The following is an 18,011-nucleotide window of genomic DNA, read 5'->3' on the forward strand; positions in this document are numbered from 1 at the left end:
ATGCTGAGATTGAAAAAAATCCCCTAGTAACTCCGCCAGGAACTGATGGTGTTAAAATTTAACGTAATCCCGGTAAGATAAAGGGTTAGATAAATTGTCAAATTTATATCAACAAAATTTGAATGGAGTAAAATAACGTAAGAATCTTCAATCAATAACTATACCTCTGATCTTACTAATCTTCTTTATCATTAGACAAAAGCATGCGCGTTCATAAGCGCATGTTCCAATAACTGAATTGTTTTGGGTTATGTTCAGATTTCAGAAGTTTCCTTACTAACTTTATTCTCGTTAGCTAGAGAACTGTTAATCTATAAACCTAATAAATAACCTATTAACTAATCTTATGGCATCCTTTGAAGATATCGATAGTGGAATGGAATCGCAAGAAACTTCTCAGTCTGGGCCAAGGGACTTTTCTCCTGACAAAAAACTTGAAATAGAGTCTGACTACGAGGATGAGGTAAATTGCTAAATAAATTTTCATTCAGATGACTGCTAATTCTTTTTATAATTTAGCCCGATGAAACTCTTGGAGAACGTTTGTGGGGATTGACAGAAATGTTCCCTGAATCAGTCCGTTCTGCAACACAAACAATGTCTGAAGTTTCACAGACTGGAGTGAAAAATTTGTATAGTTTTTCAAGATCTGCTATGTGGATAGTATTCAGCACTTCTATAATACTATTTGCTCCAGTCATTTTTGAAGTGGAAAGGGCTCACATGGAAGAAATGCAAAGGAGTCAACAGAAACAAGTAAGCTCCTACTAATGAAAATGATTCATTTTTTTCATCTTTGAACCAATTGGCTCATATAGCTTCTTAATTCCCATTGAAAGATTTATATTCTGGTTGACCTATTTCACTTTCATATAAGAGGCTGGGCTGATTACCTACTCTTTATAATAATGATATCAACAAAATTTTTGTCTCTGAACTATAAGGATAATATGATATAATATCTGATGATATACTATAATACTGAAAATATTGCACTTGTGTAGTATTTACTTTTGATATCAATTAATATTGTAATTGTTTAGGGAAAAAAATTTAAACCCCTTGAAATTTTCCCAGTTCATGTTTTGAAATGTATATAATCCAAAAATCAAATGAAAAAGTCTTCCCTTCCACCTTCCAGAGCTATTAGAAATTTCATTTTTTCTGAAATGTCTTTTCTCATAATGAATATTAAAAATTTTTAATTTGGGAACAAATGACCCGGTGAATATTCCTTGATATTTTTTTCGATGATATTTTCATATATATTTTTCTCACTATCCTGGAAATTGGAAGAGGAAATAATAACCGAAGTGTAAAATTTGAAGTGTGTTTCAAATTGGATTTCAGAGTGGGTTAAATTGGGAGATCTTATCTTGCATCTCAAAAATTATACATCAATCCCAGGACCGAGCCTAGCTCAGGTTGCACATCTGGCAAATATAATTCCTCCAATTCTTGTTATTGGATTTCGATATAATTGATTCAAATTGAAAAGTAAATAATAGGAATTTAAAATTGAATCTCATCATTATTGTACAGAGACTGACATTTTTATTTTACTAAATAGGTTATTCCTTAATGAAATAATAATTTGAAAAACGTATATTCATACATATATTTATTGTATGTAGATTCAAACACTAAAGTGTTTATCAAATAATATATTATATTATATCAAATTAGTACTTCTTACATATGTCATCTGATTGCTTTTTTGATTTTTTTATAATTTTCGATTTGATATCATGTTCTGTGATGTATTGATCTTTTGATACTATACTATTGAGGTATTTGTCAATAGAGCAGTTGCGAGAAGCAGGAAAGTGCTGCTGGTAGCTCTTCTTTACTAGCTCACAAAGCACATAAATGGCTGCCGAGTGGTACATGTTTGGATAATGGTAGTTCATTGAGACTTACAGAAAAAACCTTCAAGGATCCCCAATTTCTTTTTTCGAAATAATTAGATATCAGAAAGCAGATCATAGACATCTTGATTCAGTCTCGAGTTGGGCGTTTCTGAAAAATGACTGAAATATTTCGCTTTATATTGCTTTCTGTTCGAGATGCTCGAAAAATTCTAAAACGTTTTTTTCAGTGACTTTATGGTTTATATGACAATCATTACAAATCATGATTTCAATTAACGTGTTAAAGATATAGAGGAGAGTTTATTAATGGGATATGGATATATTACTCATACAATAGGCACAAAATGAATTAAATCTCGAAATAAATAAAAAATATGAGGTGCCTCATCAAAAGAATGAAATCGAAAAACTATATCTTTCAAACGACATTTTTGAAAAACCAGTAACGGAATGCTTTTGGACGAATCTGCGGCTTAAAAACTTCTTTAAAAAATATAGCGTCTCTCATTTAAAAACACTAATATTCCTCTATATCTCTTTAAGGATAATTGATTTCTATGATCTGTTATGAGTATCATATAAACCATAAAAATTCCTGAAAAAACGTTTTAGAATTTTCACAATATGTCGAACAGTTATGTTATGTTAGCCTTCCGGGAATTGGGACCGAATTGTTCTTTTGTTTATAACCCTACCTATTCATACAAACCCAGGGAGGCCGTCGATACTGTTAACGAAACCGACGACATCCTTAGGAGCCTTGATTATTACTTCGTGAGTATCCAGAACTGACTTTCCCATGTGAGAGGTTCTTAGGAGGGTAAGCCTAGGACATTACATGAAGCTTAGCTTGTGGTAGCTTCAAGAGGATCCTGGTATAGGTCGGTGAAAGCACCATACATTTTTTTGACTGAGCAAGACCCAGAGTGTTCCTCTCAAGGGTTTTTCTATTGTCCAACTCCCATTGTTGGACCGCTGTCTTCATTGGTCTTTTACAAGCCCAAAAAAGGGCTCAGCACCAACATTGATTTTTTTTGCAAGTTCATTTGCTTTTTCGTTTCCTTCAATACCACAAAGCCACGGTACTCATAGAAGATGTACTTATTGCCTCTGGCCAGTTGCTTTATGGTATTATGGCATTACCATGTCAGTAGAGACCCCTGGCTATATGATTCCAGGGATCTCAGCGTGGCCTTGCTGTCCGTAGTGATGTATGTACGCGTCCCTTTGAGATTTCTTTTGACATATTCTTGGGCGCAAGCTAGTGTCGCGGTTAGAAGATAGAGTCCACAATTCCCAGGGGATCAGAGATCCTCATTGTAGGCCCATATACCTCAATACCTGTGCCCCTTTCTGAATTTGATCTATCGGTATACCATATGGAGCACTTTTTGTCCAAACTATTTACGAAGTTCATTTAGACTGTTAATCAATGTTCGTTTCAAAGGGTACTTCGAAATCGAAGATAGTTGGCATCATTATCCTCATAAGTCCATTCCAGTTTCCTGGACGGAGATTCCAATTGCGGTATATTCTTACTGCTTCCAGCAAGCTACATTTCCTCACATGTAAGTGTAAGGGAGGCATAACCTCCAGCTTCAGTGTGGGAGTTAAGTATTTAGCACCAATACAGGCCAGCCTCTACAATTCCTGCAGCCAGCTGCGTGTGGTAACTTCTTCGGTTTTTGTCAACTATGCTGAAGAAGCATAGGTGACAATGGGGCGTACTGCTGCTATGTATAACCACAGTACAGTCTTTTGCAGACCCAAATGGTTGCAGTATATGCAAAAGAGCTCTATATGTCTATCTGAAAAGAGATCTATATATTTCTTTCAGTTGATCTTACTATCCAGAGTAACACCCAGATATTTACATTCACTGGAAAAGTTCAGAGTGTGGCCATTCAGAACCGGAACTCTGAGGTTAAGATTCCTTCTTCTAGTGAATGGAATCGGTGCTGTCTTTGAGGTATCGACAGTTAGTCCTTCTTCCTTGCACAACTTATCGATATACTGATGGAATACTGCATTTGGCCAATTATTGAACCCCCATGCTTACCTCTCACAGTCACCATCACGTCGTATTGAAATCACTTGCCGTGCGCCTCTCCATGACCAAGCTATACAGCAGGAAGTATAGTACCCCTCCTTGAGAACATCCCCTGCACGTCAGCACAATCACTGTCCCCTCAAGATAGCGGATATCCACTTAACAGTGGAAGATTTCACTCCTTTGCGTTAATCATATGGAGACATGCAGGGTGGTTTCAATTTTATCAGCTCTGGGGTCGATGTGACTTCGCGTCTTTCTCCAGCATAAGGCACTGGATATTTATCTTTTGGTTCATGCTAAGTCCCACGAGTAGCTAGGGAAATCCAATGACCAGAAGCAGAGCCCCGCATGTTTCTGGAGGGCATTATTAAAACCAGAGGTTGCCTGATATCCGGAGTTCACACATTCGAGATTTGATCTTCTCACTAGTCATGCAGACATCGGCATATGCTATTTCATCTTGTGTTGGAGAAAGTAGTTAAGCCAGAACCCCCGACACATATTCTCTGCTCGCGAGACATGACCATAGTCTGCAGAGTCCACATGGCAGTATATCAGGCATGAGTGCGCAGATCATAGAACACTTGCATGCCTGGCATCGTTCACCCTTGTGCAATACCCTAAGCCGGATAGGAGAAGTTGGTTCGCAGTACGGATTTAGTAGCTATACTCGGACATGTCCACAAAACCCGGTAGAGTACCACTAGCTACCGAGGCCTACTATCCGCCACCTGGGGATGCGCTCAGTAGGCACTCAACCCCCGAGAAATTGTATGGCCACGATGTTCGCCGGATCTCAATCTATTCGATTATTTTTTTCTTTGGAAATATTTCAAGGGGGCAATCTATGAAACCATTAAAGATGATGACGAACAATTGAGACAAATATTACAACGAGTTTCTGAAGTAATCAAAAATAATGGAAGTGCTGTACAAAATTTAAACAGACATTTTTTGATAAGATTTAGGTTATGCATTAGATCTAGAGGAAGGCATTTACTGTAGTAAAAAACTTGATGAATCATATAAGGTATCTAATTAATTGATTTTGGATATAGGTACATTTTTTGTGAATATTGTTATTGAACCTGAGAAATAGAGATCTTATCGGTAATGTTTTTTTATCTTTGTAGATGTTATTAGGGCCCAACACAGCTGTAGCTGGTGGAATTACACCAATGATGCCATCAATGCCACGATAGAGAGAGACTGCCACCATTTTGTACTAAAGATACAAATCTTTGATTGTAAATTTGTTGTTATTGTGTTTATTGCAGTCATGCGTCACATGTACATTGTTAAATTTACATTTACTATTGTAAAGTTTAAGTAGAATAAATAGAAGGAAAAACTGATCAGGTTTATTTTCTCTGATTATCAGATTTTTATAGTAGTTCTTGTAGAATTTTTCTCAGGAACAATGAAAGCTAATTGCATAAAATTTATTGAGAAAATCAATTATGCTTTGAACGTAGTTTTTTTTTATCGAGTGCTTAACGTGTACACACTCAAATATTCTATAGTGTAAATACCAATGTGGGCTCGCCAGATCTTCCAAAATCGTTGTATTCGGCGAATGTCATTTAGGAGAAAATTCATGCTAGTTGAACAAGTTTTTCAACTTAGTATAGAGTATTTAAAAACATAATTGTGTGACTTTCGACTCTAAAAACCATGGTACAATTAATGACTACAACAATTGTTCCTTAGTTTCTCGTGAAAATGACAAATTGTGCTGTTCATGGTGGTAAAATGTACAACAGCAAATACAAGCATTGATTCTGAAGAAAGTTGTCTTGTTTCATAGAACAGACATAGAAAAATGCCGAGCGGAAGGAAAATGCACGATTGTCTCGAGAATTTTTCTAGCACATAATACTTGACAGTAAAGGTCAAGGAAATCCTGATCCTTCATTAAATGTCGAAGAACATGAGCGTTTTATTCAAGTTGGTCCTCAGTTCAATAATAATGATTAATTTTCCAGCGAAAGATTCAAATTTGATTAAGTCTCAAATCTGGTTCAGCCCAATCACCCAGATATTGCTGCAAAATTTCTTTACGATTTACTTATAGGATTGAGGTATTAATTAATTCTGTTAATAGCAAAATGATGCTACGAATAATAATTTATTATAGTGAGTAAGCCTTAAATATTTGTTTTAACATAATATTAATTGTTTTCAGTCTCTAAAATAATTGTTTCCGAATGAAATTTGATGAAAAATAAAAATATGTTACCTAAAACTGTACTTTGGTTGCTACCCTAATCTGAAATGATTATTTAATGATTAACGAAGTTGTCAATGATGAATATCCGATATTCGTTTAGTTCGTTGATGCCAGTGGCGAATTCATGTTACTGTGTTTGAAGAGGAAAGCAATATTTTCTCCATAACTTTCTTAATTACAAGCACAGAACAAAATATCGAATGAGGCCACAGAAAGCGATCCCCATTTTACTGTAGTCTTCCATCAGGTGTCCATTTTTGCGAAAGACCGGATTTATTTCGAAAGAAGTGACTGGTTATACGAAAGTTTCCCTTTCTATAATTGCGCCGTTCCAGCTCCAAACCACTGATGGAATCGTCAGTTCGGCATTCAGTGATCTCTGCAAAATACACCTTCCATCTATATAACCTAACGGAGCATGGTGAGTTGGGTTTATATCACAAGTGGTGCGAATTAGGGAGAGATACGCAATTCACGACGTCATCTCTCGAGCAACCAAAGAATCACTACATACTCCCCTGCCAGTACCGACGACGCTCCGGAGGAGGAGGACGAAGGTAAATTCGAGGAGACAAAGAGAATGCGCAAGCGAGTTGTGAAGGGGGAAAAGCAAGGCTTATCATGCCATCGACGCTATCTCTGCGAAGCCACAACATTTGAGGTGCGGCGGGTCGTGCCCTTCGCTGCTTATGTTGGTCCCTTTTATCCGATCAACACGCTAGGAGCCGTGATGGAGTGGATCAGTGAGTCGACGTCACATCTCTCTGTTCCACGTCGTTGGACGTTATACCTCGTGCTAATGAATGACTCTTATTGGTAGGTAATTACAATTTTTTTTTACTTCCCACATACAACTGTTTGCCAATAAATTTAAGTGCGTCTATAGAAACTGTCTATGTATAAAAATATGAATGGTTTAAGAATACACAACCGATAACAACAACTGTATAACATTCTCTCCCCCAAAAATAAATATAATGAGAATTTTCGTGCTCTCAGTCTGTATCAAGACCACGTTCTTCCAGGTAGATAACATCTTCAACCAACAAGAATTCGGAATGGCCATGGGTTCACCATTGTCCCCGGTACTGGCATACATATAATGGAAGATTTCGAGGGAAAAGCACTAGACCAATTTGTGTTGAAACCGAAGCTATGGCGAAGATACGTGGATGACACATTCGTGTTATGGCCTCATAGAAAAGAGACCATCGCTGGATTCCTAGAACACCTCAATAACATAGAGGAATCCATAAAATTCACGATGGAAATTGAGGAAAATAAACAACTCTTATTCCTGGATGTGCTCGTACACAAACAGGAAGGAATTACTCGAACCACGATTTACAGGAAGCCAACAAACACAGGTCAGTATCTCCACTTCGAGTCTAACCATAACCTCAACACCAAATTGGGAGTAGCCAGATGCTCTAGTCTGAACGATAAGAAAGAAGAATTCGACAAGATCACAGAAATTCTCGAGAATAACGGCTACCCAAGAAGATAATAGAAATCGCCAGAACACCAAGGGATAACACAGAACCCCGACCAGGAACACGAACCGAATCAATAGAAACGATAACCACGGTCATCTCATATGTGAAAGGGTTATCAGAAAAACTGAGAAGAATTGGTAATAGATACGGCGTGAGAACTGCATTCCAAACTTAAAACACTGTCAGGGCTAACCTAACCAAGGTGAAACCTGACAACGAAAATCAAAGAACGAAAAATTGCATATAAATACCATGCCAGTGCGGTAGATCTTACTTTGGAGAGACTAAAAGCCCCCCTGGACACAAGAGTCAAAGAGCAGCAAAAACTAGCTCGACTGTAAGAAACAGATAAATCCAGGCTAGTCCAACATGCTTGGGATGAGGAACATGGGATCAAATGGGATGAAGCTTCCATAATATCAAAGGAAGAAAGATCGAAATGGAGGAAACTCAAAGAAGCAGCCTTCATGGTCATCACTCCGAATCCCATAAGCATGCCGTCTCTGGAGATCAAGGAAGTCTGGGCACCAATCATAAGATCTGATCTGAGGAAATTGAACCCGGTCCAGGTCGGAAGCATCTCGACACCACCAAATTAGAAAGGAATAGGAATTCGGGCGGATAACTGCACAACCCGAAAATTCGACTACTGCGCCGGAAGTGAGGTGTAACGTATGTTAAGCTTAATGCGTATAGATTACCACCTGCTTCGCTGTAGACTAGTGGCGAGAGTGAAGGGATTGCAACTGATACGACTAAGGTTCAAACCCCGATACCCTCACACGAATTCGAAAAAAGTATGGTGCGTACAAGTCCAGACAGACCAAGTTTGGCAAACGGTTCTTCTCAGAACCAAACAATCGGTCCTTCTCAGGACCACCACCCTGAAGACGGCACCAACTGCATAGATGATGGAAACAGCCCAAATAACTGTTCAACATATAGTATCATCAATATCAAGACAACAATATGAAATCATCCTCCTCAATACTTGACTGCTTTTCATAATGAACTAATGGGACCAAAATATGTGAAGATGATAAGGTAGATCTCCATCTATTGGGTCAGCAAAAAGCCACCACATACTCCCCTGCCACTCCTGCCAGAACCAACGGGAGTCGACGCCTCAGAGAAGAAGATACGATGAAAGAGAGCTCTAGCGAGTTTTGAGGGCGAAAAAGCATATCTTAGCATATGCCATCGGCTATGTTGATGCAAATCCGCAATATGTGGGGGACTGTGATGCGTTCTGCGCAGCACATGTTGATCCTTTGAGTCTGATCAACATGGTCGCAGCTTTCCACACCAAGTAGAGGTTACGACTTATATATATTTTCTGACTCAGCCACTGACCAGTTATCATCTGAGTGATCCCTGCCAGATACACCCTTCATAACCAGATTTTGCCGTAGACAGTTGGGTTTATGTCCCAAGAGGTATCGAAAATTGTGGATGGATAGATAGATAATTTATTCATCGATCACTCAATACAGGAGTCTTGACGCGTCATGAAATTGCAATTAAATAGAATAGAATTGAATTAAAAAATAATTCCTAATGTACAATCAATATGGTCAAACACAATATACACTAAGTACAATAAATATAATATCATATACACAGATTTTAACACAATTATTTGTATCTAAACAGCAATCAATTTCTTAATTAGATAACATACAACAGGGTATTTATAATATGAGAACAATAATCACGAAATACGTCAATGGAATAAATGGTAACAGATTATATATGGACATTACCGCATACATGGGAGATTTTTTGAACATTTCTCGCTTCGGTCGCGGCAGCGCAAAAGTGCTATTTTGTCTAGTAGAGTAGGTGTGGACATCACTGCAAACTTTGAGGGAACTTTTTTTTTCATGGATGTGGGACAATAGTTTATAAATATATATAGAGATAAGGGTTCTGATTCCATACTTCTAGAAATAATGTCTACTGAAGACTAAAAACTAATCGGATGGCTCTCTTTTGGGCGATAAAAACTCCTTATGTGTCGGTTGCCTGACCCCAGACAGTTATTGCATAGCTCAAGACAGTATGAACATACGCGTAATAAAGCTCTATCAGCACGTTAGACTGAAAGATTTTTCAGTACATTAATTGAATAACATGACCCATTAAGCCTTTTGCAGATACCATCGACTTGTGCGTTCCAGTTCAAATGTTCGTCTATTATGACGCCAAGGAACTTCTGAGTAAAATTTTATCGAATTGAACCTCGAAGTCAGCCTTTGTTTTGCACAAATTCAACATAAAAGTCTTATCTACATTTATAATGAGATTGTTAAGAGTGCACCAGGATGGACATTGAGACAACACTGCCTTCACCTTAGCCTTCAACACGTAATGGACAACTATACATGCATTGTTCGCATAAAGGAATACTCTCCCATCCTTTATAGATAATGGGGGATGATTAATGTACAGTGCATCCCATTTTGGGTGAGACAGCCAGGTTTCTCGCTTGTTATTTGAGATAGAGCCTTGCGGTTTTCACGTTCCTGTCCTACTTTTTCGTGAAACTCAAGTTGGAATCAGATTTTTCATAACTGTTTCCGTTCAAGAGATACAGGGTGATTTTGGAAATTGATACTTTTCGGCCATCTCCTTTATCTCCGAAGTTATTAGAAATAATTCTGAGGTAAAAACTACGTCTGAATCAGAATTCTGCGTAGAATCCAGTGGCGTACTCAAATTTTTTTTTCGGGTTATGGTTTTGAAGATTCAACACAAACCTATATTTTTTTTAATGGAACACCCTATATATCATTACTTCGTTGAATTAGTTATTTTTTTCCTTCAAATGATGTATGATATTATGTAGGTACGTAGGATGTTCAGAAATGTTAAAAAAACACTAAAACATCAAATAATGCGTGACCATTAGTGGATTGAGATCAGACTTTTATAAGAAGAGAAATATTTATTTTTCACCTTAAAAATAACCCTATATAAATATACATATTATCGTTTATCGTTCTTGTAATTTTTCACTCTAGTAATAACCCTGTACAGATTAATATTATCATTTATTGTCCTTGTCAAGGGAATTCAATCAAATGAGCAAGAAAGCATTCTTTCATTGCCTCTATATCTATCAAACAAAGCTATGCCATGCTCAACCAATTTTACGAATACAAACAATTCTTCTGTTAAGTCATGACAAGTGATATCAATTTTTTTCAGATTGGGAACATTTTTGAAGAAACTGGGACTAGTATCAATGTGTTTTATCCCAGTGTGAGCTAAATCTAATTCTCGAAGATTATTCAATCCTTCCAAGATATCTGCAGATATACTGGATATTTTATTACCGGCTAGTTTTAAAATTTGCAGCTTTGGTAGTTTTCTGAGAAAACTAAGATCTGTTATATCTGCGTATATAAGATTTAGTTCTACTAGTTGTGGAATCGAATTGAATATTTCATTCTTGATTTTCAAAAAATTATTCGCCATCAGGGATAATTTTTCTAAGTCTCTTATTGGTTCGAATGCATTTCCATCAATTTTTTTCAAAGTAGTCAAATCTAATTCCAAAACTCTCAAATTAGTTGCTACCTGAAAATCATGCTTTCTCAAATGTTGTATTCTCTCCGATCTTATAAGCAGTTGTTTAAGCCGGGGAAAGTTTCTCAGAACGTTTTCATCAATGTGATTTAATTTCAAATTGAAATATATCTTCAAAGTAATCAAATGATTACAATGTTTGAGTAAATTTCTTGTAATATTGGGAAATTTATTATTTCCTCTTATTGTCAGCTCTGTCAAGTTTGGGAATTTCGAGAAAAACATTGGTTCAATATCGGTTAAATTATTCATCATAAACTCCATGCTCTGAATAGAAGACATTTTAGGAAACGTATTTCCTTTGAGGATTCCATCAGATTCCGAAATTCGGATAAGTGTGGAATTTAAACAGACATACTTCTTTTCGTAGACAGCACAGTTCAAAGCTTCCTCTGTAGCAATTGTTGATATCTGAACAGCGAAAATGAGCAGCAAAATTTGCTTCATCCTGAAATTAAGATTGAAATATAGATGAAATTGAAGCAAAATAATTTTTTTCATTCTTGATTTTCGAACGATAAGACAAATTGAAGGTAAAAGAATTTTTAAAAAATTATAGAAATTCTGTTGAAATCTTTTCTTTAATATGAATAACTTTTTAGTTCAAAGCTCTCCAAATACCCCTGCTATTTCTTTCCCGCACGCAAGTATTAAAGAATATATTTATTTTCCTAACAAGTGTGGAAAGGGATACTTTTCCGCAAGAGACTGCAGACGCTTTTATATTTGCGTGCGGAAAAGTACTACTTTCCAAACGTCAATGCGTGTGGAAAGTAACACTTTCGAAACGCTAGAAGGAAAAGTTGAATTTGTCATGTCTCTATGTATTATCAAAACCAGTGATCATTTGTGAATACTGAAAGAAATTTAAGAAGAACCCATGGAAGACATTAGGTATTCAATTAATTAATTAATTAAATTATTCGACGTATTGTAGAAACATTTGAAAGTGTCTTGAGATTTTTTAATTAGGTATACCTACAATTTACATTTTACAAACGAAATCATGCTCATGAACTTGAACTAGTCAAACAAAAATATATTTGGCCAGGTGTCCATTCGAAGTAAATACCGCGATCCGCTAAATACCGGGATTTATTTTAAAGTATTGTTAGGTAATGAATTCGGGGGCCCCAAAGGAATTTCTGGAAACTTGGACAACGCTTGTATAATCGAAATATTCTGGCTTCCTCCAAGTGACTTTGGATATACTATACCTCATGGGCGCCCGCAGAAATTTTTCTCAGGGGGGGCAAAAAATGAAAATTATTGAAAATTGATAAGGCGTTCATGATTGTCGTTAGCGATATCAGTATTCCGTTTCTTTCTCTTTCTGTATTTATATTCAAAAGTGGGAGGAGGACTGTGCAAAATAAAAATTATGAAGTTTTCCACTTCAACATTTTTTTTCAACATCAACAACATAGGGTGATGTAAAATAATAGGGTAACTCTTTTCAAAAAGAGTCACATTCAATGGAACAATTTACAAAAAAATAAATATAAAAATATGGAGAACGAAATGAAATAATTATTATAATTGCTGATAAATAAAGAAAAAACAAAGAGTTATAACGAAATAAAAAATATATACATATATGCTCGATAAAACTATGTTCATAAAAATAATAAAAAAATAATAATAAATCTTGAAATATATAGTGAATGACGCAAACCATGGAGTTTAAATCATGATACTAAAATATGATTCAAAATAGCACAGAATTGCTCCAGAATGTAAAAAAAAACAAGTATATTATCAAAATTAACAAATCATAAATTGCAAAAAACAACTCATAAAAACAATATTAATTCTGAAGACAAAATACTTAATCGCTATACAACAGAATAGGCATATTTTATTCTGATCTGAAATTTAATTCTGCGCTGAAACTACGCTCTATAGCACGATTAGTACATGGAAATGTAAGGCGAAGAATAAGGCATTCTTTGACAGCAGGAGAAAATTTACATTGTCCGATAAGATCTTCAATTTTTATGTTTTCATCCATTTGTGATATAGATAAATACTTTCTAAATTTTCAATGTTATACATATTGCCGACCTTAGATGTGAAAGATTCAATATCTAGTAATTTTGAATTCTTTGGCAAAAAATTGAAGAAAGAAAAAAGCATTACATGTTCTTTAGAGAATCTCGTTTCAAGGGCTGAAATCAAATGATCTAAATATGGGATGAATATAGATTTTCGAAGTAATCTTCAGCTGAATCTGCTTCATAATTAGATCTGTATATTTGTCTACCGCAAATTCGTGGTTTTCCAATCTCTATATTGAGACTCTGAGGAATAGTTGATGCTTTGGAAAAAATTTCTGTGAAGCATGCATCATCTGAACGATGTTATCCACATATTTCTATAATTAAATTTATATGACGGTGAAAATATACAAAATTAATAGAAACACCTTGTAGTGTATTTGCTATAGGTTCCAATATATTTGGATATTTACTTGCTACCGTCAAACAAATCACAAAAGTGAAAGAGTTTATTGCAGCCCATAACTGAGCAGCTCTTTTTGTTGATGAAGAATTCATTCAGATTTCTCCAGATTTTATAGCAAAAAGAGTTTTGAATATAGTATTGAAGTTTTCGGCGAAAACTCGCAAAGATTTATATTTAGCTGACCAACGAGTTTCACAAAACAAAGGAATATTCGGAATCAGATTTCTTCTTGAGGTACTCTCTCGAAAAAAGACTATAATGTCATTAACGGTGCCAATGCTATTACGAATCTCAGTTATTTTACTGATGTCATTTATTACTAAATTCAACCTAGTGAGGCACAACGGAAATAAATTGCTTTCTTGTACTTGTCTCTTATGATATTTTGAACCCTGAGAATTTCACCAGCCATTGTTGAGCCTCCATCATAACCTTGTGCTACAAGTTTGTCCAAATTCAAACCGGCTGCGTTGAATGAATGGATCTCAAAATCTTTATTTCCAACGTCTACTCTGAATTTCAAAAGATTACTAAAATTTCCAGAGTTCTTGTTGCTCTCTCGTATGGGCATATCTTGAGTTCCGCAAAAAACTATTGTTTTTATAATCTGTAATTTTTTTTTTCTATTTTCTCCAATACTTTTTTTCTTACCTTCATCTATTCAAGACAATAGGAGAGTATATATAACATGGATTTTTTTTTTAAATTGACACGCATGGATTGCGTTCGGTTCCACGATTTTTCTCCACCCAAGAAGTGCTCAACGCGTCAAAAAAGTTTTCAATTCAAAAAATACCTCTGCCGATTATGGATATGTGTATAGTATATTATGGATGTATTCATAGTAATTCCATTGAAAACTGGAAAATTATTGTGAATCCATTACTTTCCTTCTTTCTTTGCCCTTTGGATTGAGAAAGTAATATTGAGGGTGTTGTGCTGAAAAATGAGGTAATCAAAATCTCAGGGGGGGCCATGGCCCCCCCTGGCCCCCCCCTGTGGGCGCCCATGCTATACCTATATTCATTGGTCTTGTGATATCTAATTTGAATATTGTATGTAGATTCAAGAAAAATAGAGTTCTTTTTCATAATAATAAGTACTCCTCATGTGAAATCAAATTTTAAAACTTCTGCTAGATTTCCATAATCGAACATGCCTTATCTCGAGTCTCTTGTATCTTGTCTGTAGTGGAAACAATCATAATAAATTTTATAGACACATTGTTCAGTGAAAAACAATAATAATAATAAAAAAAATAATGATGCCGAAAATCAAATAAAAAAATACAGTTCAATAGGAAATTTTTCCTACCTTCCTTGAAGTATGTATTCAATAGTCATTTTCACTTCTTCTTCTATAATGAATTAGAATTCTTGTCTGGTTAATGGTGAATCATCAACACAACCGAGATTTCCAACATTTACATTCCTTTTCAGCTATCAAACTAAATTCTGCAACTGATAACCTACTACGATCTCTGAGTCACGCCAGAAAATATTGAATGATAGTAATCCAATGAAACAAAATAATGTTAGAAAAATTTGTATATCTTATCATTACATACCCGAAAAACATTTTGATACTCGTGCCTAATGTTATTGTTTACATGTAATGTTTATCATGAATAAATAGTCAGAAATCATTTTAAAAGTAAGCTTTTTTTTATTGAGTTGACTAACGCTTCATATGTAACGTTCACGAGAGCACTCAATCGGATATCTAGAATGTTACATATCAAGCGTTTTTGCTGCAACATTTAAACCTCTGTGATAATGTTTCGTTTATGCTTTTTGCAAAACTGGATGTAAGTAAACTGATGGAAAGTGTTTTTTTTTGGCTTCTGAATATGCATTCAGGACTGACTTTCCCAAATAAGTGGTTCTTAAGCCAGTCAACTCCGGACATTTGCACACCAGGTGGCTGTTTCTACCTCCTTTTCAGAGAGGCAGCAAATCTCATCTGCTGACTTACCCACGAGGTACAAAAGGTATTCGCACCGACAGTGTCCTGCCAGCAGTCCCACCAGCTCAGCTCGTGGCAGCTTTATGAGCCTCCTGTTATAGGTCGGTGAAAGCGACAGAAATTTCTTTGCCTGGGCAACACCAACAGTGTTCCTCCACAGGTTATTCTATTTTCCCACTTCGCTGCCTTATATTGGTCTTTTTAAAACCCACAGAAAGGCTCACAGCCAAAACAGTGCAACAAGTGCTTTTTTCGCAAGTTAATCGGCTTTTTCATTTGCTTCAATACCAAAATGGCCGGTACCCATAATAGAATTAATTTTTCGCCTCTGGCCAGTTGCTTTATGGTATTGCAACAATGCAAGAGATCTTATTTTGTTTTATTAGTTATTTACGGGAATATCTCATCTGCTGACTACAAAAGATATTTGCACAGTGCCCTGTCAGCAGTCCCACCATTACCCGAAGCTCAGGTCGTGGCAGCTTCAAGAGCCTTATGGTATAGGTCAGTGAAAGCATCAGAAATTCCTTTGCCTGAACAAGACCAGGAGTGGTCCTCCACAGTGTTATTCTATTGTCCCACTCCAATTGTTGGACCGCTGTCTTATATTGGTCTTTTTAGAGCCTACAGAAACGCTTACAGCCAAAACAAGTGCTTTTTTCGCAAGTTCATCGGATTCTTCATTCCCTTCAATAACAAAATGGCCCGGTACCCACAGTAGAATTAATTATTATTATTATTAAACATCGATCAAAGTTGAGGCAATGCCAATAAACCCAAAGAAAAAAATTTTTTTTTAAAGAGGAGTACAAGGTAAAGTGCTTGAAAAGCGAAAAATAACAAAGATTATCTGTAGAAAAAAAAATAACACAATAAAATTACACACTTTCACTTGTATGACAAGGAGTTGAAGACTGGAGCGAGAAGGAATTCGTGACCAATTGTAGATGTGCTGTCGTAACTCGGGATTCACGGGTGAAGCTAGGATTCAGCAGGCTAATTTAGTTTTTTGGCTGTGTGGTATCTGATATATTAGTGATAACAGGAGTACCAAATAGATATTTTATGTTAATATTAGATTCTCCTGCATTTATCCTGCGCTTGAGTTGTTCACGTAACTCGCTAAGTTCCTTGATTTGCATAGGTGTCTTGTCGTCCGAGATACTGCAATTTCGGCAATCAGGTTTATTTTTAATCATTGTTTTATTCTTCAGGATCTTAGCAGCAATCATTGGGTTAGTAAATGAAACTTTTAAAATCCTTGGACCATCGGTAGAAGGGGCGCCAATTCTTGCAACTGAGATTCGGTGCGAGTTTGCATCAGGAGCTACACAATCAAGAATCCTCGAAACAACAGAGGAATCCTCATTGAAATTCGTCTCAGGTACACCACGGATCAAAACATTGTGGGATCTCCGAAGACGATCAAGCAGTTCGGATGGTTGCATGCTTGGATTAGGACAGGTACTAGTGGAGAGCTTAGACTTCTCAAATATTGATAGCCTTTGATTAGTAGAATCTACAACGTCTTTGAGGGACCTGTGGCTCTCAGTCAAGAGATCAATCCTGGAGGAGCAAGTGACAATATCCAAACCATGCTGATCAATGGTTTGAGAATGGGTGGCCAAAGTATCGTTGTGACGAAGTATTTCAGACGAGTGCTTCTCAAGTATGGATTTACACTCAGAAAGATCTGACTGAAGGATTTGTTGATTAGCTTTAATTATGGAAATATCAGTAGATATCTCATTTAGTTTTCTCATGAGTAAAGCAAACTGATCTGAGCTCAGAGAAGCCGGCTTTAATTGTTGAGAATCGACCTGCGCCGACGAGGAGGATGATTTACCACGAAGAGATCTAACCTTAACTTAATGTTTTGCTTCTGGCTAGTTGCTTTATGGTATTATCACAATCCCATGTCAGCAGAGACCCAGGGACCTCAACGTGGCCTGGCTATCTGTAGTGATATAAATATGCGCCCCTTTAAGGTTTATTTTAAGACAATGTTGAGCGCACGTGTCTCGGTTTATTCGATAGGGGATATTCTTATTCCTTCCATCAGGCTACGTTTCACCACATGAATGTGTAAGGGAGGTACATCAAGAATAATCCTAAGGTCATAAACCTGAAAACTGACTGACAACCCCTGAGTCTCAACACAAAGAATACCGAAACTGATCCCCAAATATGCGAACACACTGTCCGAATTGTCATATTAGCACGCAGCCCAATGTCGAATGCTGCACTCCATCATCTCGCATAGTGTTTTTCCATATTGGCAATCAGTTTCGTTTTTTTTTTTTTTATTGAGGCCCAGGTGTTGCAAATCCGTCATTTAAGGT

The 18,011-nt window shown here is 36.3% G+C and overlaps 2 protein-coding genes and 1 long non-coding RNA gene across 5 annotated transcripts; 1 reads left to right on the plus strand and 2 right to left on the minus strand.

Annotated features, from left to right (window-relative positions):
* Positions 1–3: 3 nt before the first annotated feature.
* LOC123680571 (mitochondrial import receptor subunit TOM22 homolog) lies at positions 4–5,279 on the plus strand. 3 transcript variants are annotated; one of them, XM_045618538.1, is made up of 4 exons: positions 4–137; positions 363–463; positions 520–756; positions 5,058–5,279. In XM_045618538.1, exons 2-4 carry the CDS (start codon positions 377–379, stop codon positions 5,124–5,126), a joined length of 393 nt encoding a protein of 130 aa, XP_045474494.1. In that variant the 5' UTR covers positions 4–137; positions 363–376; the 3' UTR covers positions 5,127–5,279. The 3 variants fall into 3 exon arrangements, with proteins under 3 accessions (XP_045474494.1, XP_045474495.1, XP_045474493.1); XM_045618539.1 differs by having other exon boundaries at positions 6–72; XM_045618537.1 differs by lacking the exon at positions 4–137 and having other exon boundaries at positions 193–463.
* On the minus strand, positions 1,957–2,757 carry LOC123680580. Its single transcript, XR_006747533.1, has 2 exons — positions 2,619–2,757; positions 1,957–2,397 (listed from the first exon to the last, which is right to left on the minus strand). It is a non-coding gene; the product is annotated as an uncharacterized LOC123680580 (long non-coding RNA).
* A 5,298-nt stretch (positions 5,280–10,577) lies between the features above and the next one.
* Positions 10,578–15,212, minus strand: LOC123680565 (leucine-rich repeat transmembrane neuronal protein 3-like). The gene is made up of 2 exons (XM_045618527.1): positions 15,019–15,212; positions 10,578–11,689 (listed from the first exon to the last, which is right to left on the minus strand). Exons 1-2 carry the CDS (start codon positions 15,045–15,047, stop codon positions 10,726–10,728), a joined length of 993 nt encoding a protein of 330 aa, XP_045474483.1. The 5' UTR covers positions 15,048–15,212; the 3' UTR covers positions 10,578–10,725.
* Positions 15,213–18,011: the final 2,799 nt, after the last annotated feature.

This window comes from Harmonia axyridis, chromosome 5 (genome assembly GCF_914767665.1).
Source record: "Harmonia axyridis chromosome 5, icHarAxyr1.1, whole genome shotgun sequence".
NCBI lineage: Eukaryota > Metazoa > Arthropoda > Insecta > Coleoptera > Coccinellidae > Harmonia > Harmonia axyridis.